The sequence below is a fragment of the Motacilla alba genome, chromosome 24 (assembly GCF_015832195.1).
Source record: "Motacilla alba alba isolate MOTALB_02 chromosome 24, Motacilla_alba_V1.0_pri, whole genome shotgun sequence".
In the NCBI taxonomy this organism is placed as follows: domain Eukaryota; kingdom Metazoa; phylum Chordata; class Aves; order Passeriformes; family Motacillidae; genus Motacilla; species Motacilla alba.
This window is the reverse complement of record NC_052039.1, coordinates 1,707,450-1,729,712: the sequence shown is the minus strand read 5'-3', so window position 1 is coordinate 1,729,712 and position 22,263 is coordinate 1,707,450. Positions and strand designations below refer to the sequence as shown.

The following is a 22,263-nucleotide window of genomic DNA, read 5'->3' as shown; positions in this document are numbered from 1 at the left end:
GATCTAAGGAATTCCAGATAGTACGGGTCAAGATGATATTAAATGACATCCAAGTCAGAGACAGTTTTCTTATAGGTGGGGCCCTGGGTTCATGCTTTTCTTCTCAAGTCAGTCCATCCCAACTCTGGTTATGAGTTTCAGATGAGAGACTGCACATTTTTAACTGAACCATAAACTATCTGCATAAACATAAAATAAAACTGGAAATTAAAGTGTGGCTTCACTTAACAAAAAAAGATGAAATCCATAAAAATGGTATCCAAGCATTTCGCAGGACTCCAGATGTCCATTTTTAGCTTTTAATTAGAAAACTGTTTTTCCTGTTAGTTCAGTTGGAATTTCCAGGGATACGAGGGAAGCACTGACCTTTCAGTCTGCTTGCCACCAATTGCTATGAAATCATACTGCTACTTTCATCTTCGCCCCTGCCCTCACTTCTGACACCAATACCGCACTTCGCGTAAAAGGCAAAATTGGTAGCAGTGACCCTGCAGCTGGAATTTATCTCCTATGACTGCTTGAAAAATAAAATTTATCCCATTTGCTCATAACGATTGGCTATGAAGTGCTAAAAGTAGTAAAAGCTTCTTTTTTGTGTGGTTACGTTAAGACAAGCTGACTACACAGAGCAGATGTGTCAATTAAAACCATCCCTCTTCTTTTTTTTAACACCAGAGCTGTTCCAACTGCAGCCACGCATCAGCTTTCGGATTTCAAAGGGCTGATTCCCCTCTCCCCCTGAAAATCCAAGCCCCTCCCAACCCCTGGGAACACAAGATGCACTGCATGCAGCAGAACCGGCGTCCAGCTGAATCCATGGAGATCCCAAGGAACAAACCCACGTATCCCAGAGTCTTCCATGTTCTGGAGCTTGCCCCGAGCCAAGTTTTCACAAGCAAAGTCATATAGTGAGTGCAAGGCTGTGTTTCATGGAGCAAGTGCTCCATGCTTCCTTAAAAGCAGCTTATTGCCAACATCCATTAAAGCTGGCCACTTCGAAATGCACTCCCAAGCTTTGTTTGTTCCAAATTTGAGCTCAACCCCAAAACCTCCACGTCCCCAGCTTGGGCGAGGCCTTACCTGTGCTGGTGACAGTGACAAGGCTGCTGGCAGCGATGAGGAGCAGTGCCTGGAAGCGCCCAGGGGCTGGATGCATAGCGCCAGATTATCCAAACTGAAAGCCCAAAGCTCCAGACTAAGACGAGGCACGGAAACAGCTACAAAACAAACAGGCACATGTCTACTGTGAGTTTCAGGAGATCGTCTTTTAACTCGCTTACAACAAAGTGTTTGGGGTTTAAAGAAAAAAAAAAAAGCACAACCAGGAAACAGCTAATATTCTCTGCAATATAGAAACCATCTGTAAAAGTGAGTTAGAGCTGAACTTCACTGTGGTTCCAAATACTATTCTTAACGTAAGAGTTTTTCCACAGCTGGGGCATGAGGCATCCGCATTGAACCGCTCTGCCTTGATAAATTAGACTCCGTTCCACCCAGAGGAGCTGGAGTCCAAAGTAAACAGCTTATCTATTGGAGATAATATTGTTTGCAAACAATAATCATTTGACCATCTATCATCAGGCCGCACTTGTTTTACAAGTTTCTACGAATCTACTGCTGCAATGCTGCTACCGCTCTCAACTGCTCTAAAGCTGCTCACTGAGACCTGTCATCTGCTGGCTCCTTCTGCTGGGCTTTACAGGCAAACCATAGCAATGAAAAACACCAATATCAGTTTTGTTCTCATTTATATACCCCAAAAAATGGTGCTTTCTCCTATATCCTTTTGTGGCATGCGTTATATCCACTTTTATCTCCACGGCTACTTCTAGAGAGGGCAGTCCTTTCCTTGACCATATCACACATGACCATTCAGCTACGAGACATCTCCCTTTCATCATCAAAAATAAATACATCATTAAACCAGCAAAACACAAACTAAATATGATCCCAGAGGTCTTTTCCAACCTAAATGACTCTACAATAAATTGTCAAACCAGCAAGATACAAACTAAATCATGGAACCAGCAACAGAACTTGCCTGAAGTGAGTCTCAGGAATGGTGTTTCTGTCACTCTGAGTCTCAATCAAACACTGGTTTCTCCAAGAAAACAATAAATCCACAGCTGTCATTCACGTAAATGTCCAACTGGCCTTGTGTAATGCTATGATGGATAAGATCTGAGCTCATTTAGCACAGTTACTTCATTTATCAGCCCGGCCATACAATTCTGCTGCTGATAACACTCAACATAGACTTTAAACATCTCATCTATCAGCTGCATATATAAACATGTATCCAACACACACACAATAACTGGGAGTTTTACTTCAGCACAGAAACAAGTGCAGCAACACACATGCTTGGTAGGAATAAGTCCCAGTTTACTGAGTGTTCATAGAGCCAGTTGCTTTCCAAGAAGCTGGATCCAGATATCAACAGCAAAATTATTCCTGTGGTTTATTTAAAAATAACCATATTTTATCATCACACCATCACTGTAAAGTATATATGCAAATGAAGCATCAGGAAAAGCCTCCAATCATAATTAAATAATCACTCTGGGTTTTATGGAACTGTTTGCTCACTGCCACTTCTGCCCACAAACTGCACTCTGGTTACACTGACAGCCTGAGAGGGCGGCAAGAAACGCTGTCGAGTTCTGCTCCCGTTTCTGGGCAGTTTTATCTGATCCAGCAAATTTCTTTCAGCTGTTGGGAAGACCCGGCGATCCCGTGGCCCAGGCTGGCTCCCGAGGCGAGCCGGGGCTGTTCTGGGAAGCCGCAGATGGCAGAAGAGCCCAGCTGTGCCGAAGGGGTTGGTTTATTTGAATTCTCCCTCGGTTCAAGGGCAGGAGCGCCGCTCCACCAGCGCACGCAGAGGACAAAGTAAACACCCAGAGAACTTGTTAACATCAAACACTTTGCTGAAGAGGGCTGGGGGCAATGTTGCTTTTTGCCAAATCTTCCCTCCACTATTTATTTATCAAAAGCAATGAAACGTATATTCTGGGTCAACTTTAACCCCAGCACATGGAGCTACTGGGTTATTTTGCAGCTGTCTTTTTAAACAAGGCCAGCTCATTATCTTTAACTAAACTTTATCTTTGGAGATCTACTTTATCCAGGCTCTGATTTCCCTCTGTTTATCTTTCTCCTTACATGTTCCTCGCTGCCAGTGTCAACAGCTACTCCTCTTTTGACCTACCAGTTTGGCTTTTGCAGGCTTGTGGAGTGGTAAGATCAACTGCAAAGCAGCGAGTACACAGAGCGAGCCACAAAGACCAAAGTTCCCTGACTGGGGGGAAAAAAAGGAAAAATATTGTCTTTAACTGGAGTAGGATTGTTCAGCATCAACACTCGGGCATCTGAATGAAGCTTCTCAACACCTCCTTCTGAAGGGATGGCAGAAACATCTTGCTCACCGGTAGATCTGGGAACATGGGAAGATAAGTCCCAGCAACACAACATAACCCAAAAATGCTTCTTTCTTTTTCTTCTGCAGATGGTGATACTCCAGAAGCCCCTTGTTAAAAATAGAGAACAGGGCAAGACCACAGCTCGTAGTTTCTTGGTCTTTAGAAATCCCATGGAGAAACTCTGCCTCTTCAATATTGTACTAAAAGAGCCCAAGGGATGGAAAAACATGATTCTTCCCCTCTGCCATCTTTTCAACAACCCTGAGGGGTTATTTTGACAGCAAAATTGGGACATTTTGACAGCAAATACCAGTCACTGGGGTCCTGTTGGGATCTGAAAGAGGAGCATCTTGGTTAGGTGGGACTCCATTTTAGTGTCCTAGACTCCAAGATGAGCTCTGCTCAGAACAACTCTGCCCACTGTTCCCTGTTCCCAGATTGGAAGGATGTACCTCCATCACTTGTGGATCAAATAGTCAAAGTAAGTTTTGAAGTAAGAGGTGTCACTGTCTGAGCATTTTAAATTAAAAGAGGAGTTATTAATAGAAATAATATTCAACGTTGAATAGAGACAGACATGGTTTTTGTGGATCAGGAAAATGTACGTTTCACTTTCCCTGACCATTTCTCCAGCCCAGCAGAAAGTCACAGCATGGCAAAGGCCACATTTCCCCTACTTCCACCCAGACCTCTTCACCTAAAGTCATCCTCCAGTTATCTTCATGCAGCACTTGACCTCCTTGTCAGCTCTAAAGTATGTTATTGCTCACGGATCAAGGGAAACAAGGAAGATAACAGACTTGTGTCAGCAGGAGGGGTCATCCCGACCACTCCAATGGATGCCTGGCCCCGGGAAGCATGCTGCACACACAGGGGCACCCAGAAACATGTGCCTGCTACTTCTGGACGTAATTAGTAAGATGAAGTATTTCTGCACATGACACAACTCTAGCTGTGCGCCTCGTTTGTCACAGACCCTTTCTGAAAGGAACCCCTCAGCACAGAGCTGTGGGGACAGGCATCCAGCAGCTCCCAGTTTCAGCCCCACAACCTCTGGAATGCACAGGCAAGAAAATAAACCATCACCTCAAACTGCAAACAGAGGGGAAGGCACAGTTCAACAGTGTTTTCCCAGCACGGGAGCAGGGCTGTCCCCAACACCAGAATGGCACAGCAGCCTGGCACACAGGATGCTGCAGGGCAGCTGGCACACAGCTGGTGTGGCCTGGAGACCTCACCAGGATGGACATGGGTCATCCTGGACAAGAGAGCAACCCGTGGGATCACTGGAGCACCCTCCTGAGCCAAGATGGGGAGGCACAGGCACCAGAGCAGCCAGGATTTCTGCAGCTCTGGCAGTGACCCTCCTGTCCCTTCCCAAGCTTTGTGTTTGTCACTGCTTCCAGAAACCAGTGGTCTTCAATGCACAGCCCCACAGGCCTGGTCCTGGCACCGTAACTTAACCCTCACCTCCAAATTAACTAATTCCTACCCAAGTTTGCCCCCAAATAAGGCTTCACACTCTAAAAGATGACAAAATGCTGTTTTCCATGCATTCCCATGGTGCCAAGCTCCTGTGTCCTTCCAAACACAGCTGAGATCCTGCCCCACTTATTTACTGGACCGTGAACTTCTCCTCTCCAGCCTTGCAGCTGAGGGCAGAGTCACTATGAAAAGAGCATTATCTCATCCCCATTTTGGTTTAGCTCCCTGAATCATCTTCCTGCCATCTCAGACCAGCTGGCACGACACCACCAGGACCTCCCTTCCCAACCGCCACCACCCCACCTCGATGGGTTGATGCACTCCCACTCCAACACTCCCCCAACCTTCAGTGAGCTGTTCCACGAGGAACAGCTAAATGAGGAAGGGTTTCTGCACTTCCCAAACGTTCCAGGTCCTATAAATGTTGGGTAGAGCAGAAGAAGGAGGAGGAGGAGGAAGGAAACAGCATGCTCGGGAACAGAGGGAGTTATTCAGGTTGCCCACTCCGCCTCCAGGAGCTGACAGCCTTTGCTAAGAAGCCCAAGGAAAAAGTGACTGAGCCTCAGGGACGGCACTGCCCGCCAGCTGCACGGTGACAGCCCTCTGGAGTGTACCAGCTTTGGATACACAGACTTCCCATTTTTCCTAAACAGCATCAACTCAAAATTGATTTATTCCACCTCACTTTATAAAGCCATTTGTGATTTAACACCCAAAGCTCAGCAAATCGGTTTTTTCCCCTAGGTAATTTATTAGAATTACCGAGAAAAATTTCATTTTAACTTGCTATCAGTACAACAAAACCCACAAATTTTCAAACCACCTAAACTTAGAGCAAATGAATCCCCTTGAATTAAGTAAAATACTCTGGCTTCAGCGTGAGCAAGCTGAGTTAGATCATTAAATCTCACACCAAGACACCTTAAAAAAAAAAAAGAAAGAAAAAAAAGAAAAAAAAGGAGGTATTGAAGCCTGTGGCATTCCAAGAGAAAGCAATCAGACATTCCTGCCGCTCGGCTCCTCAGTGATCTCCAGAGCCTTTGATCACTGACTGTCTTCATGCTGTCCTCCTGGGGTCTGGCAAAATGAGTGTAACAGCTGGCACATAGACTTCATTAGCTTTCGGGGCTGGGAGGAGCGGGCTCCAGCACGGCAGCCACCGGCAGCCTGCTCGCGGCTGCACGGACGAACCTGCCCGGCTTATCCCCGGCGCTGCGGGGCCGGGACAGCCCGGCGGTACCGGTGACAGCGGAGCGCTGCGGGGCCGGGACAGCCCGGCGGTACCGGTGACAGCGGAGCGCTGCGGGGCCGGGACAGCTCGGCGGTGCCGCACAGGTGACACCGGAGCGCTGCGGGGCCCGGACAGCGCAGGTGTCAGCGCAGGTGACAGCGCAGCGCTCCCAAAGCCACCGCTGCCCAGGGGATGCGACAGACGCGCTCCTGATGCCAACCCGCGCGGCCCGGAGTGCCAAAAGGCAACGGAGCCGGCCGAAGCCTCATTTTTATGAATGCCTAATGACCACTCAATCATTAACATCAACCTTTAAAAAGCAAATGCAGCACCTACAGTGTTCATTACCCTCCCCCTCCCCCCCTTTCAGGGTCTCAATCGAGGCAGTCGAGCGTGCAAACCGATCCTGTCGCCAGCAAAAGCATTTCCTTTCACTGTGGTCAGCCAAAAGCAGGGGAAAAAAATGGAAGTGACTTGGAGTTATGGCACCAAAAAGGCCAGACAAGCAAGGAAATAATCAACTCCACATGAGCCACTTCGAGCCCATCACAATGAAAAGGGCCTACGACTAACCCCAGGAAAGGTCAGCGGGACTATGGGGGTCAGAAGCTGAAAAAGGCAATAGCGAGCAGCTGCCAGCTGCAATAAGAATCAATGTGTTCCTAATTACACTCCGAAGAGAAGGCTCGAGCGCCTGGAAACGCCGGGCTGTAATCACAGCTTGGGCAGAAAACATTCAAGTGCTCCCGTTTTACCCTTCTCCACCTCGAGCTGCAGCTTGTGTGCTACTAAATCACAGGAAGCCCAGTGCTGGAGATAAGGAGCCAGGCAGCTACAGAAGGGTTGGGGATTTTGTAAAAAAATACCGTAATTAAGCATTTGTGTTGGAATTATGGCATCACCAAAGAGAGGATTTTGTGAGTATAAGCAGTAAAATTACATTCTTCAAAGGGATTTTGCATGTGCTTTTGGGAAACACGCAGAACGCTGCTGAACAGTCCCATACGCCTGGGATTTTCTGATTGCCCAAAAAAACATGTGAAAGGGAAAACCCCAGAAAAATCAGTTTGCTGACAGTAACCCTATAAACCAAGTGTGAGAGACACAAACGGGTCAGAACACAATGAAATGGATGCCAAGGGATCCACAGAAACACCGAGGAGAGAGGCAGTCAAAAATTACAAGAAAAAGCATCCTTTGATGTTCTGCTCATATTTATTTATTGCATTTTAAACAAATGAAAGTGCACCCTCCAGATCCTTATCAGAAGGATAAGGATCTCCTGAATAAAGGAGAGAAATTAGAGTTGCTCAAACTTTGCAATCCTCAGCTTGGGTTTCAGTGATGCCTCCACATTTCTGCCCATAAAGCCATGGCTGGGACCCACACCCACCAGTGCTAGGCCAGCTCCAAGTGCTTCCTATGCCAACCCCCACCTAAGGATTCAACTGGTACTTTTACTTCTGTTTAGGTAACAAATATTTTTATAAGCAGCCTTGCAGGAAGCTTTTTCTTGCTTCACACCATTTAATCCCCCATGAATCAGTGATGAATCCAAAGAACAATTCTGGGGCTAAAGTCCCTTATCAATTGTGCTGCTATTTCTAATGGCACATCACTGTTCATAGAAAGGCTTGAATTGGGAGGGGCCCCAAAGACCTGAAAGCTGATCTTTTTGTCAAAATACAGAGTAAGTGTTTGCTGGGGTGGCAGATGGCAGGAAAAACAAACAGTGCTGAGCAAATGAGACAGTGACTGAGCCCCAGAGAGGACAGGGGATCCCACAGCCTGATGGTCTTTCTCAATAATCAGCAGATGTGTTCCCTACCAAGCTATAGAACACCCTAAATAATGTCATTAATTTACTCAAAGTGCTCTAGGTAAGGTCCAATGGCACAGGACAAAGGTGACACAAGAAGAGGTTAAGCAAAACTGAGGAAAACCAGCAGTATTAGCCCAAACCATGGCCAAGAGGCTGTCTGTCTCAAAGATGGAGAAGGAGGTATATTTTATTGGATTTTTCTATTTTGATTTCAGGCCTGGAAAGTCTCATGGTTGGTATCAGCTGCTGGACTTGGATCAAAGTTTAGCCTTCCATTAATCTTTTGAGTTATATGTGAGGCTGATAGAGAATTTTTTTTTTAGAAGACAGTCAAGATTACTCAGATACTTAATTTGCACTCCAATATTTCAAAAACACCTTGACTTTAGAACCTTGGTCTTGGCGTACATATGGTCTTGATAGAAGAACGCATGCTTTGGCATGGACTGGAGGAATGGATTTGGGAGCTGAGGGAAGGAAATTTAACAGTTTGTGTACTGTGCCTCAGCACACACAGATGAAAACACTCCCGAGTCACGACTCTGCTCCCGAGACACATCTGTGCTCCCAGGGGGGAGAGCTGGGGCTCCCATCCTGCCATTCCAACACCGGTCACAGCCAGACAGGCATCGGGAGAAAAATAAATAAATCATCCCAGAAGCCACACTTTCTTCTCCACAAACAGGCATAACAATTAGTTTAATTTTATTATTAACTTCAGCAAAGGAGCTGAGACAGTCCCCCTGCTGCCACACTAATGAAGTGGGAATGGCTCTTGCCTCCTCTGGCCTCGGGGAAGCCAGAGAACAGAGCACTGGCCTGATACATAGTTCTGCTGGGCTGCAATTATGCTTAAATGCCTAAATCAGGGCTTTCAGCCCCCGAGGGAGCTAAGGGTATCATTAGTTTAACAGTTCCATCACAGTAGGCCAAATACATACAAAATTCTCACCCTTTGCTCTTCCAGGCCCCCTCAGACCTCCCGTCTTCATCTCTCCTGCTTCAGCACTGCTTTGCCTCATATTTCCATTTTCTTCCCCACGTTTAGATCAACACCTGTGCCATACCACTGAAGGGACACCTGTGACAGCTCTGCTGCCTTCAGTCATGTCTCTCTAAGGGTCCTTGGGCCAACACCCCCTCCCCTCCTTGCTCAGGGCTGGCCTCAGCCTCGGAGAGAGGCGCCTGCTTTACTTCTCCAGCTCTGGTTTTTAGCAAGAATGAGATTTCGCAACCAGTTTTTCAGCCAATTTAAAGATGGGCTGCTGCCGAGGAGGGCAGCAACACCTTCCTTCAGGACCTGGCTTGCATTCTCCTATCTGCACCAGGGATCCTGCGGCCAGCAAGTGAGTCAGATCTGCTGGCAGATCCAGCTGAAAACTCAGCCAGAGAAAAAACGAGGTTCAGTTTTCACCTGGATGAGGGAGCAGTTTCAGCTCCCCACGCAGTCTTGGAGCACCGGCCCAAAGGAGGGGCTGGGAATGGACATCCAAGAACAGGAACTTAGCACTTGAACAGCATGAGGCCTCAGCTCAACTCATGAAGCACCACCCTGGTATGCTGAATAAACCCTGGACTGCAAGAATGTGTGCAAAAATGAAGAAAAATATACAAAACCAAACTGCAAGTGAGCCATGCCCCTTTTCTCAAGGGAGCTAGGGAACTCACCATCCTAATTATACAAGGTACAGGTGCACACACTGCAGCAAGCTGGAGTAACTGCCTCAGGGAGTGGATTTTCGCCTCCAAAAAGTTTGCATTGTGCATGTCAAGTACCATCACCCATGATTATAATTTGTCTATGGTTTCTAAAACCAGAATCCAGCAGGAATAAAGAAATAAAAAGGACTAGAAGAACCACAGTCATGTACTGGTCATCAGGAAAAGCTGTCATTCTCTCAGACAAAGGTGCTTGTGTCCACACAGGCTGCCTAAAGGTCCCCTTCCAGCGGCACTCTCGCACCTGGGTGGTTTAGCCACGAGAGAACATTGATGGAAAGAACTGGAACCATGGCTGAGCTCTGTTAGAGGACAGCGAGCTCATTCCCCAGGCAATTCCAGATGAACACTGACACCTCGTCCTTTGGTAGCCTCCAGCAAGCAACAGCTCTAAAAAACGCAGACAAATGGGTTCTTTTAGCTGTGCTAGCCCGAGTCCAACTCGGTCTGTTGTAACTTGCAGGGATCCATGCTATCCGTGAGCCCTTAAAGGGAAGCACAGCCATTAAATCCACACCTGCAGCCAGAATTTATAGCAACCTCATCGACTGCTGTCTTACATCATAGGCAATTAGGAGCCTGTGAACTCATGGCTGCAGGATATGGGAGGTGCACTGGAACCGGAGAGCCAAGCCTGTGTTACAGCACAGTCGTTCGGCACCTTCGAACTCACCGTGCTGGAACTGTGCTCAGGCTGGAGCAACAGACCCATCTGGGCTCTGCTCTCTAAACAAAAGTGCTGCCCTGCACTCCAAGCCACTGCTTCCCCCCTCGTTACAGCTGTCCACACGCTGTCACAGGCAATGCCAACACTCCCTGCTGCTGGACCCAGGCTCCAGGCAGAACAATGCTTATTAAAAAGCAAACCAGCTAACCAGGGACAGCTGAGGGAGAGAGAGCAGGAAAGACCCCGGCCTTTCCTCCCCCGATTAAAACAAGCCTTCACACAATCCATCCTCCAGCCTTACAGTAATTCAGTTTTACTGCTCTCCTCCCCTCCCTTCCCCCATGCTCAAAAGACCAAACCTGGTTTCAAAATTGAAGTCCGAGCTCTCTGGCAAACGCACACTTCTGCACTTCTTCACCTCGAGGGAAGGAGTCCTGACACAACTGACAATATTGCTTAGCAAAAGGAGCCCCTTTGCCTCAGGCCCAGATAAAAGCAGCAGCTCGGCAGAAAAAGAAATGAAAAAATTGTGTTGGTCAGGCCAGGTTTGCTACAACAAACCAACCTGGCTCCCAGGCAAGGAGAGGGGTAGTGGAACACGGGGGAAAGAGAGGGAGTCTTTGGGTTGGCTTGGCTCAGTGGTGTTGCACAACCCAGCACCGGTGCAGCTTCCCGCCTCCCTCCTCATGCCAGCAGAGCGAAGGAGAGCTTGATCCAAGGCAGGGAGGCAGCAGTCATCATGTAACTCTGGCCTGAGGGTTTGGCTCCTCCAGCCCTCCTGCTTCACTCACTGCAGCCAAGCTCACTCCTCCAGCTCAGCCCCGCCAGCAGCAGGGACCCCTGCCCAGGGCTGGGGGCACTCGGGGCAGCACCCTCATGGTGGCAGGTCGTGAGTCACAGCCCAAACCTCCTCCTGCAAATCGGGGCCACGGCAGCTGTTCCCAGCAGAACCAGTTTAAACACGAGCAACCGATAGGAAAGGAGTTAAGTTTCATCACAGGGACCAGGGAGAAATTTCTGCCAGGTTCACCTGACTGTGCCCTGTTCTCACTCGCTCAGACACATCCTGCTCTGCCGAACAGGATTTCTGTTTGGACGTCCAACAGCAGACTGGCGATTCCTGGAGACCCCTTCCCAAAGGAAGATGGATGCCACAGCTTCACCACATGGGAAGAAATTTCCAGACTCTTCATAGCAAATAACTCCCCCACGAGACTTTAATGCCGAGCTCAGCAACATGGGGGCCCTGCAAAGATAACCGGCTGCCGGGATTGATTCCATCCCACGTTAGCATCCATCAGATAGCAAGAAAAACAAGATGAAGCAGCACCACGGCATTAGTCTTCATTTAAACTTGGCAAAGAAAGCAAATGTTTCTTTTTTGTTGGCTTCCCTCTGTGTGTTTTTTAAAGCAGTCCCAGGCTCAGCCAGGGAAAGGTGCCTGGACTGTTTAATGTTGGGGGATTAGAAGGGACAACACTTGTACACTCGCCAGAGCCAGATAAGCAGAGAGTGCTTGGGTTAAGCAGGCGAGCATCTGCCTCCTGCAATATATACATTGTCCCAGTGAAAATAAACAGCTTCACACCTTTGGCTCAGAGAAGGACTTGAGCTTCTTCTGCATCCTCAACCTGCAGCCTCTCCACTCAAGGCTGAAGGGTCACAAGGGTGAAGGTTACTCACAGTTCCCTTTTTCCAAGTCTAAGGCTGGAAGCTTTCTGTCTCCTCTTGCACTGGGTAGAGTCTTTGCTGCTGCACATCAGATCTGGTGCGCTTCCTTGTGTTCACTGTGCCCAGAGCTGTTTCAGACAAACTCTGAACACGTACACTTTCTGCGTGTGCTGGTTACGTACAAGCCACGGCAAATGCACTAATTAGGAAAAATGCTAACTTGGAAACTGGACCCTTTTTTAAGTGCTCAGCCACAAAGTCCTTAATCTAGAAAACCACATCTCAATTCAACGCTGCCACCCCAGTCACTGGAAATCACAGGGCTGAAGACTCCAGCCATACCACTGCAGTACCCACCACGTACAGTCTGCTCCAAACTCCTCTCTGGCCCATCTCGATGCACAATTTGGAAGTGCAATCTGCACCCCAAAACCATGCCTCAGTCTGAATAGCTGTATTTAAAATTATACCATTAAGTTTGAAATTTCAACATACTTAGAGAGTTTTGATAATAACATTTTTGATTACATCCGTTGCCAGCTTCCTTCTACACCCTGACAGAGATTTAAAGTATACATTCCTATTTCATTCTGCAACAGAGATTAGTGGCAGGAACAGAAAACATCTTCTGTTCCAAAAAACCCTCGGGGTTTTCCTCCTTCTCTTGCATTTTATTAGAGGAGTCTCAAATCTCCATCAAGCTGCAATACATTGTCACTGCAAAGCATTTAAGGCAACAAGTATCCGAGTGCTGCACTAAAACACACCTTCAGAAAAAGCTCCTGAGAAACAAAGAGATTTCCAAAGCTATCCCCAAGGAGAAAGTGCTCCCCAGCAGTAACAGCCCTCAGCAAGCTTTATGATTTGAGCCTACGCTTGAACGTATGGCACGCAGAGCCCTAATTCAAGAACTTTTGTGAACTCTTATTGTGGGGAAGGGGGGGGAACAAAGGAAAACCACATGCTATTGTTTATTTTGACTCCGCAACACATTTAATCTACATGGAGTTGGAACATTACACAGCAAAACTCCTCAGCTCCCAGAAATCATGTACAGCCAACAGCAGCAGAGCCCGTTCTCCAGAGGGAGAATACCATTTTGAGTATGTTATCTTCAACCCACAGAAGACAGAAACTCTCCTAAACACACCTGAAAGCTGCCACCAATGCTTCCAATCCCACACCCTAAGAGCACAGGATCAAGGCAAGGCTATTGGCACTCATGGCACAAGGAAAGCTTGTGGGGAAAAGCAAGGAAAGCTTTGGGGAAAAGTCCCCAGAGCTAGGGACTTCCACCAACTTGACCTTGAGCTATAGCAGCTTTTCTCAGTAAGACTCTGACTGCCTGGGGGGGTCCCTGAGCAAGAGGAGCCCCAGGCATCTCACACCTTCTTCGAGCCTATCAACAGGAGCAGACCTTGATGCATTCCAAGATGTTAAAGAAACAAGACCCAGCATATGAGCTGCCAAAGAATTATTCCAGTGTATCCACAGGGATGATTACAGATCTCACTACATGAATTCCACTGCTGTAGCTGCATAACTCCCTTCCAGCCTGGTATCCTACTGGAGGTGTGCTAACAAGGACTGCCCAGGTGTCACTGAAACCTTCAGCGTCTGGCTCCAGGACACCCCCAAGCAGCTCCAGAAGCCGTGGCTCTGCTTATGAGTTACAGATCTGCCCTGGCACAACTGAAGAACCATCTTCCCAAATATCTTATTTCTGTTCAAAGCCACCCACTGCCATCCCCCCGTGCGCCCAGTGAGCTCACTCCCCCAACCCCAATATTCCAGCTCCTTTACACAACTTCTCCTGGATGCAGAGCCCGCTGCCTCACGCTGGGGTACAGTCACTGCCAGGGAGGGACCGGAGCTGGGCAAGCTCACCCCGGGCAGGTGCCAGCACCAACACTCTCTACAGCCAGAACGTGCAGACAGGTGATGTCATGGCCGGAGCAGACAGGTGACATCACAGCCCCAGCAGCCCACAGGCACCTTCTCTCCATCCTGGCTTATCTCCTCCTGCACCTGGGAGCAGAGGCCTTTGGCACAGCCCCATCCTGGCCTCGCCAGGCCGGGGGCTGGTGCAGACACAGGTTGCTGTGAGGTTTCAACAGGCTGAATGAAACGGTGAAGAAAGATGCTTTTCAGAGGGGGAGGGGAGGCACACACGTACTGAACAAATCATCTGTTTGGAGCGCTGGCTCCTACTTGTTCTCAGTTATATTATTCACTCAAGGGTGGATTAATCCATCACTGCAAAGGAATCTCCTGATCTCAGAGATAAAGGCAACAAGTCATGCACTGACTGTCTGTGGATCCTCCTGGAAATGGCCAGCCTTTCTCATGGCCTTATTTGGGCCGATCTATCAGCTCTCCACTAACAACAAGCAAGGGAAAAAAAAAGAAAAAAGAAATTAAAAACTGAAAACATACCACCTGTCTACAGTAACTTCAAGTGGATTGATCTGGAAGCAAGCAGAGCATTTTGACTCCAAACAATTACCGTTTGTTTCAGAAGGGGCCACATGAACTGTCCCCTTCCCTTGTTTTTGTTCCCCAGAAGAACAGTCACCTGGGTGCTTACCATCCAAACTGGCATGAAAGAAAGATTAATTTACTGCAAGATTCTTTAGAGTGAGGCCTTTTACCCAGATAAATGGTTTCTTTAACTGACTGGGGAACAAAACCCCCTGGTGCCATCCCATCCCCCTGCAGGAGCATCTCCAGCTAGAGCAGGCTGCACTTGGACAGAAGGTGTCTACACAGAATACAACAGCAATTCCAGGAGGCTGGACATCGCCAGCATGTCTGTACTTTGTGCTTCAGCACATACCACAGAGCGATTACAGAGACATGCAGGATCTGTCTGTTCTTCATCTAAGATTAAGGGGGGCCGAGAAGCTCCCCACAGCTCCCCTTGGCTGGAGCTGGCAGCTCATGATGCCCAGGGCTCACCAGCACACAGAAGGTGAGCTGGCAGGGAATACTTGACAGGCAACACCACCCACATACATCTTTGCAGATACAAAACACCTGTGAATCCCTCCAAAAAATGTAGATTTGTGGTGCTCAGCCTCTTTGCCAAGACTGTTTCAATGACAAGCTGCTCACAGCTCAAGCCTTTTAGTCCTTGTCTTGGCATTTTATAGGTTCACTGCAAAGAAAACCCCGGGCTGCGAGGCAGAGCCTCCATACACTGCGAGGAAGGAAGCATTAAACTTCTCTTTCAATTAAACAAATAAGACTCAACCACTTGGTTCATTATCAGATTCAATGGTTGGAGTCTGCGGGGAAAGCTAAACAGCAGAACCCAGGGTATAAATCAAAGACGTGATCAGAGAGACAGGTGAGGCCGAGGGTGTGGTTTCACCTCTCAGCCACTGCCAAAGGGACGCTCTCCTTCTCCTTCCCTGGCACGCTCAGCTCCCCTGCCCCAGCTCCCTCCTGCTGCCAAGCTGATGGCAATATCCCAGCCAAGCCGGTCTTGCTCACTCTGAGCTTTAGGGAATTATTTTATCCTTTTCCCATGCTGCTTCTGGGAGCTGGACTGGTTCAAATGGGCATTTCCAGAGGCAGGAGATGGAGGGAGCTGGCCAGAACCCCTCCCTCTCTGCAAAGCACCCACCCTTGGCTGAGCAGCAGAGCGAGCACACAGGATCAGGAGACAGCAAAGCCAATTTAGAAGCCAGTGCTGCCAAAAGGGGCCATCCCCCCTCCAGCCCCTCAGGGCCTTCCCAGTCATCCAAGTGGAAGATTTAGCAACTCTAACTGCAGGGCAAGATCCAGGAAAGTTTGGGGCTTGGGTACTTTTTTTTTTTTTTGAAGGGTTAGCTGGAGTCACTCCCCTGCGGCTGCTCCAGTGCTGGATTCCCGCAGCAGGGAAGAGGCAGGAATGTACCTGCCACCTCCTGCAGCAGCGAGTCCTCAGAGGGAGCTGTAACGTGAAACTGCGCCCAAGGAGCAGGGGAGGGGGAAAAAAGGGGGAAAAAGAAAAAAAAAATAGAGTCCCACCTGGATAGAAGAGCTCCAAGACATCTTATAGGTATGGAAAATGGGAAAACAACCCACCTTACATGATTGTTTTCCCTCCTGTTGAAAGACAGCAGATATTCCTCACACTGAAAGAATGAGTATGGGCTTAATGGAAATGGCAGGTGGTCTGCACGTACAAGGCTCAATCCCTGACTGGGCTGAACAAGCATTCCCCCTAAAGTGGTGGCTGTCACTGGAGAACCATCATCCCCAGCACAAAGAGAGAAGTGAGCTAGGGAACACAAGTGGAAAACTCTGACACACTCAGCCCTGGAAGTTGTACTGAGCCATCTACCAAGGAAATTACTGGAAGAACACTCATCTGAGAAAAGTGAACATACACACACTCACACACAGGAAACTATCTAGTCTAGAAATTCTTGGGCCAGCATAGTTGGAGACCTCGCACTAGCCAAAGTAACACAGCAAAGAGGCTTTTGCTGACTTTGCCAAAGACAAACACCATCCCAGAGCAAATGGTGCAGGACAAGGGGACACACAATAGCAGGGTTTGCTCAGAGAGGCCTCCAGGAGAGCAGAAAGTGTGTAGGAAAAGGAAAACACCTGGAGAACCAACCAAGCACCAGCCCAAACAACAAAATAGGTCCAAATTAACAGAATATGTCAAAATAGCAAAATAGTGCACAGAGAATGCAGTTTGGTGCCCAAGTACCAACTGGAGAGTCAGGATTGCAAGGCAAGCTGCAAATTCCCATTTAAGAAGGAAAGTTGACTAGTTCCACTTGAAACAAGGTTTTTAGCTCAGTCTCACCCCAGACACAGACAGCAACTGGCTCTGAAGCTCCCCAGCCCACTGAAAAGCCAAAAGCCAGAGAACTGACAGCAAACCACTGCAGTGAGGAGGCAGGGGCAGGATTCAGCTCAAGGGATCCACTCACTAGTCAGCAGCTCATAAGCAAGGCAGGAGACAACCTGACTCTACGTACAAAGGGCAAGTTTATAGTATCAATTAATTTATACTAACGAGATGCTGCCTAACAAAAGGCGTTCCATTTCCAAGTCACCGATTAAAGTGATTCCATAAAAACCATTACCTGAGATACCCAATCCCAGCAGGTTTGTGGGTCAAAACTCACTCAGTCTCAGGGCTTCTGGTACTAAACCAAAGGTTTTGAAGCCTCGTGGAAACTCACCAACAGGTTCACCACATTCCCATGGCATTTTGCACAGGACTGTGTGCCAAGACCACAGCACTGCAATGAAACCCCTCCAGAGTCACATCTGTGGACATGGGAACAAGGAGGATGCAGTGCAGGAGGTGTTCCACCACAGGCTCAAAGGCCTGGCAGAAACAGAGGAGGTAAAGGAGCTCTTGGAGAAGGTGCAAAGAGTGGGTTTGGTGGGTGATATGGGAAATCCAGGCGAAGCTCAATGCCTTTTTACACACAGAACTAGAAACAGCTCACATGACCTGCAGGGAACCTTCTCAATAGAGCTCATTCTATGTGCACACACAAACACTCTGAGACCAGCCCCTGACCCACAGCTCCTCACACCCAGCCCTGCAAACAACCTGAAATCACAGCAGCTGGCCCTGATCACACCCAGGCACGCCAACACCCGTAAAGGAGAAAGTGCTGCTGACTGTACCATGCCATCAGAAAACAGCTTTACTCCCAAAATGATGTAATCATCACAGGTTACCCCGTTAGTTTTTTGGCACTGAAACTTTGTTAGTCTTGTGCCTCATCTTGAGCACCCACCAATTGATCCCCTGGTCATGGTACACCCGAGGCCTCGTCAGGCACAGCAGATCTGCTGTGGGACAGGCAGAGGGGGATTTATGAGATGCTGGACCCTGATGTGGCTGTGCACTCACAATCCATTGCTTTGCTTCCCCATTTCCACATCTGCAGAAGCAGTCTTTAAACAAGCCAGGGTATTTTTAAGCTCTGACAGTTAAAATCCTCAAGTGACATCACCTGAAGTCAGAGCACAGCTGCCTTATTCCTCTGGCACACCAGCAAGCCAAAGTAAGCAGGAGCCTCATTTATGGGCTTACAGCACACCTTGAGATAATGAAAGCACTGGTGGGACTTGCCCTGCAGCCAGGCCTCTCCTTGCAAGGCTTTTTTCCACCCGCTCCTCAGTTTTGGGGTAAAACCCAAAAATCTTAGCAGCATAGCAGCCCAGTGATCCAGCACAGGGGGCACACAGGGGGGCCAGCCCAAACCCCACTGCCACTATGGCAGGGTTTGGGGGCAAAGAACACAGAGTCTGGGGGCAAAGAACTAGAGAAAAAGGATGAAAAATCACCAAGACTGCATGAAGGATGGCAAAAACCAACCCCTCGAGGTACTTCCCGTGGTGTACTCGAGCTTGCCCGCCCACGCTTCACCTTGCACACACGGCACGGCTGTTTACGAGCACTCAGAGCAGCTTAAGGGTGTAAATCACATTAATCCAGGCGACAAAGCCACATCCCGCTCATCCTCGGCTGAGTTACTAATCCCTCCACACCGCAGCAGTTCCCATCTCACTTCCTACCCCTTGAGGAGGAAAAAACCCCACCTTTTAACATGATAGGTAACTCAGTGGATCCCACATTCAAGCTGAGTCCAGCTTTCAACAGCTTTGAGCAACAGTCATGGGTCTCCCCACAAGCCTGAGGAGTTTCTGGGATGCAGACCAAGCCAGTCAGAGGCTTCCCTCTTTTTATGGAAAGGGGAATACTGGTCAAAAATATTTATTTCTTTTTAATCACTCCATTACCAAGTCCTTCCCATAAGATAGGCTTGCAGCCGCTTTGAAAAAGCAAGGCTTGGTTTCAATGTGTTAGACTCATGCTCTCAACACCTATTTTAATTTGGTGGAACAAAACCATGCTGGCTGTAATTAAGGCAAATAATATCAAGTTCAACAGAAAAGCATTAAGAAATTGTGCCGGGAAAGGTTCACTGTGAATTTCTGGAATATAGAAGGAGCTGGCCGTCGCCCGCAGCAACCGCTACCACAAAAGCACTTTTTCTCCTTCAAGCAGCTACGGGCAGGCTGTACATCCCATAAATCGCAACTGTCAAAACACCCGAGTCGGGGGAGATGAGGAGAAAAGCAAACGGGCTCCACACAGCTCGGCTGGGAGCGCCAGCACCCCAGGATTACCTGCTTTGTTCAAGGGAAACGCCGGGCCACAAAGGATAAAACCCCAGAGAACCAAAACTTCCACGCTGCCCGTAACCTCGGTGACCGGGGCTGGTGTTTGGGTTGGTAAATTGTATTTCTGGTGCATGTGTGAAAGATACAACTCTCTGAGTAAACAGCCCTTCAGAGCTGACAGCTTTACAGCCACAGGCTCGGTGCGACTGCTCCTTCCCAGGGGCAGCAAGGCAGTTGGGGAAAGCAGTAAAATAATAATTAAAAAGAAAAAGCTACATAAAGCCATCACATTTACTCTTTCACCAACCCTTTACGCAGTTACGAGGCAGGAGCAAAATAAACATTGACTGTTTTCTGCCCGGCAGTGTGTCACGGCTGAAAAACACATCCCTCTTGGTTTAAAAAACATCAGCATTGGAAGCATGGGACAGACGGCTGGAAAGTTCTTCCATTAGAAGTCAGGAACTATATAATTTATATTTGTTTTTGGCAAAGAGACAGATAAAGCAAGGGAAAGTAATTTAAAATTCAAGAATCGCGTGGCTTTAAGAAGGTAGGCAGCTTAATGCAATAAAAATAATAATAACAGAGATAAGATGTCAGGATGCTTTACAGCCGGAGACCTCAGGCATCACACACCACCTCCTGCCTTAGGGACTGACTTTCCACCGCTCTAATTGCAGAGAAAAGTGACCTTACAGGTTAAAAACATTGAGATTAACCATTTTAAGGCGGTTAAGAGGCTGGACGCGACCCCAAACCCATCCCCTTCGGCACCTCCTTCAAGCAGAGCAGCGTTTAAATGACAAATAGAATGGAGTGGAGGCGCGCTCCCTGCGAAATGAGACCATAAATCAGAGGCGGGCAGCGCGGAGGGCTCGTCCCGCTCCCCGGAGCGCCGTGCACCGGCTCAGCCCCGCGCACCGAGGGCACGCAGCGGAGCCGGACGGCTCGGACGAGCCCCGCGCGGTGACAGCGGCCGCCACCAGCAGCCGCCACCAGCAGCCGCCACCTGCGGCCGCCCCGGGCCGCGCTCGCCCCTCACGGAGGAGCCGCGCTCGCCCCTCCCGGCGCGCGCCCGCCCGCGCCCCCCTCAGCGCGCGCCGGCGGCGGGAAGCGCGCGCGTTACCTCTCCGCCGCGCCCCCTCCCTGGTCCCGGTCCTGGTGCCGGTGCCGCTCGGCGGCGGCTCGCCAGGACATTCCAGGCTGGGGCGGGCGTCCCGGCGGGCGGGAGCCTCCATCCAGCGCCGCCCGGCCGCTCGGCGCCGCTTATCTCCCCCCGCGCTGCGCTCCCCGCCCCGCTCCCACCGGCGCCCCGTGTCGGGGGAGGCGCCGCCGCCCCGCCCCGCCCCGCGGAGCGAACCAACGCCGGCCGGGGGGGAGCACGGGTGCCCCGCGGGCGGACCCACCGCCCGAGGAGGGGAGGGAGCGGGCGGCGGTGAGCGCGGCCCGAGCGCGCGGCGGGCGGGGCGCTGCGGGCCCTTTAAGGGAACGGGAGGGGTGCCGGGGATGCACGTGCGCGCGGGGCGCCGCGGCTCCGTGCGCTGCCGGGCAGAGCGCGGCCGAGAGCCCGCGCCCCGAACCGCCAACCACCGGGACCGGGCATCCCTGTGAGCCGGGACCCGCGCCCCCGAACCGCGAACCACCGGGACCGGGCATCCCTGTGAGCCGGGACCCGCGCCCCCGAACCGCCGGGACCCGCGGCACCGCGCCCCGGAACAGCCGGGACCGGGCATCCCTGTGAGCCGGGACCCGCGCCCCCGAACCGCGAACCACCGGGACCGGGCATCCCTGTGAGCCGGGACCCGCGCCCCGGAACAGCCGGGACCGGGCATCCCTGTGAGCCGGGACCCGCGGCACCGAACCGCCGGGACCGGGTATCCGTGTGAGCCGGGACCCGCGGCACCGCACCCCGAACCGCCGGGACCGGGCATCCATGTGAGCCGGGGCCCGCGGGACGCGGCTCCGAACAGCAGGTGCACTGCGCACCCACGGGACGGGGAAGGCCGGGACCGGGCACCCGCCCGGCCGGAGTGCCCTGTGTGCCAGACCGGGCACCGAGCAGCCGCGCTCCCGCTGCCTGCGCTCCCACGGGACCGGGCGCTTGCGCAGCCCTGGGCGGCCGCGCTCCGCGCTCCGTGCGCTCCCGCACCCACACGACCCTGCCACCTGTCGCCTGTGCGTGACAGTCACCCGCAGAGCCGGCACCCCGTGCCCCGCTCCGAGCGCCGCAGCGCGGCTCACCTGCGCGGCCTCCCGGGAGCCCGCGCCCCCGCGGGTGCGCAGCTCATCCCGTCCCGGCCGCTCGCTCCCACGCCGGAGAGCCCACGGCTCCCACTCCGGCTCTCCTGCAAGCGGTTGTATGCTCGGAGTGTCGCTGGAGTGAGGGAGTGGCTCCGGCTTTTTCCAAAGGGCTGGGAAATGCCCCACACATGCTCCATGCATCATCCTTCTCCAGATGACGCCTCCAAGAACCCCGTGCTTGGGCTAAAAATTGCAAAAAGGGGCTTTATCAAGGGCTCATACTGTGCCCAAACCATTGACCCTTTCCAAAAGAACCCAAATATGCCCAACATGCCTCCTTTTTTGGGAATTTGCTGTATTTTGGTCACATCTGCAAGTGATAGCTGGAAAGGGATTTATCCCAGCAAGGGTTTCACCAGGAAAGGCTTCAGCACCACATGAACTGCAAAGAAACACAGTTGCTATGTTTAAAAATAAAGAAAAAATAAGCTTTAACCCCCACTAAAAAACTAGAGTTGAAATAAAGTCTTACGTTTTTCAGACAAACCTGTGAGACCAAAACGCTGCACTGCCCTGTGTTTACCAGCCCTAATTTTATCCCTCGGGAGGTTTCCTGTAGGATGTCATTATTTCCACAAGTGTGAAAGGGGAAAAGAGAAAGAAAATAAACAGCAGAAAAATCCTCAGCAGATTAAAAATCCCATAATCTGAAGAAAAAACCCCAAAATAAAACAAAATCGGGGTTGGCACAGCGGAGGAGTTAAGTTGACTTGATTTATGGCAGCCACTGGAAAAGATGAGGGCTTCAGGATTGTTTTCAGCACGGAAGAGAGGGCCAAGTCTGGTTTTTTGG

General features: G+C 50.2%; 1 protein-coding gene across 3 annotated transcripts in view; it reads right to left on the bottom strand.

Moving 5' to 3' along the window:
* The window catches only part of CDON (cell adhesion associated, oncogene regulated), a 58,508-nt gene extending 36,963 nt beyond the window's left edge, over positions 1-21,545 (bottom strand). Inside the window, exons 1-2 of one of the 3 annotated variants that reach the window (XM_038161253.1) lie at positions 21,411-21,545; positions 1,081-1,217 (exon numbers count right to left, since the gene is read on the bottom strand). In XM_038161253.1, the coding sequence (XP_038017181.1) occupies positions 1,081-1,156 (76 nt within the window). In that variant the 5' untranslated portion in view covers positions 1,157-1,217; positions 21,411-21,545. Of the gene's footprint in view, positions 1-1,080; positions 1,218-3,208; positions 4,487-20,295; positions 20,433-21,410 lie in introns of those variants that run through there. The other 2 variants (XM_038161252.1, XM_038161254.1) reach the window with 2 other exon arrangements.
* Positions 21,546-22,263: the final 718 nt, after the last annotated feature.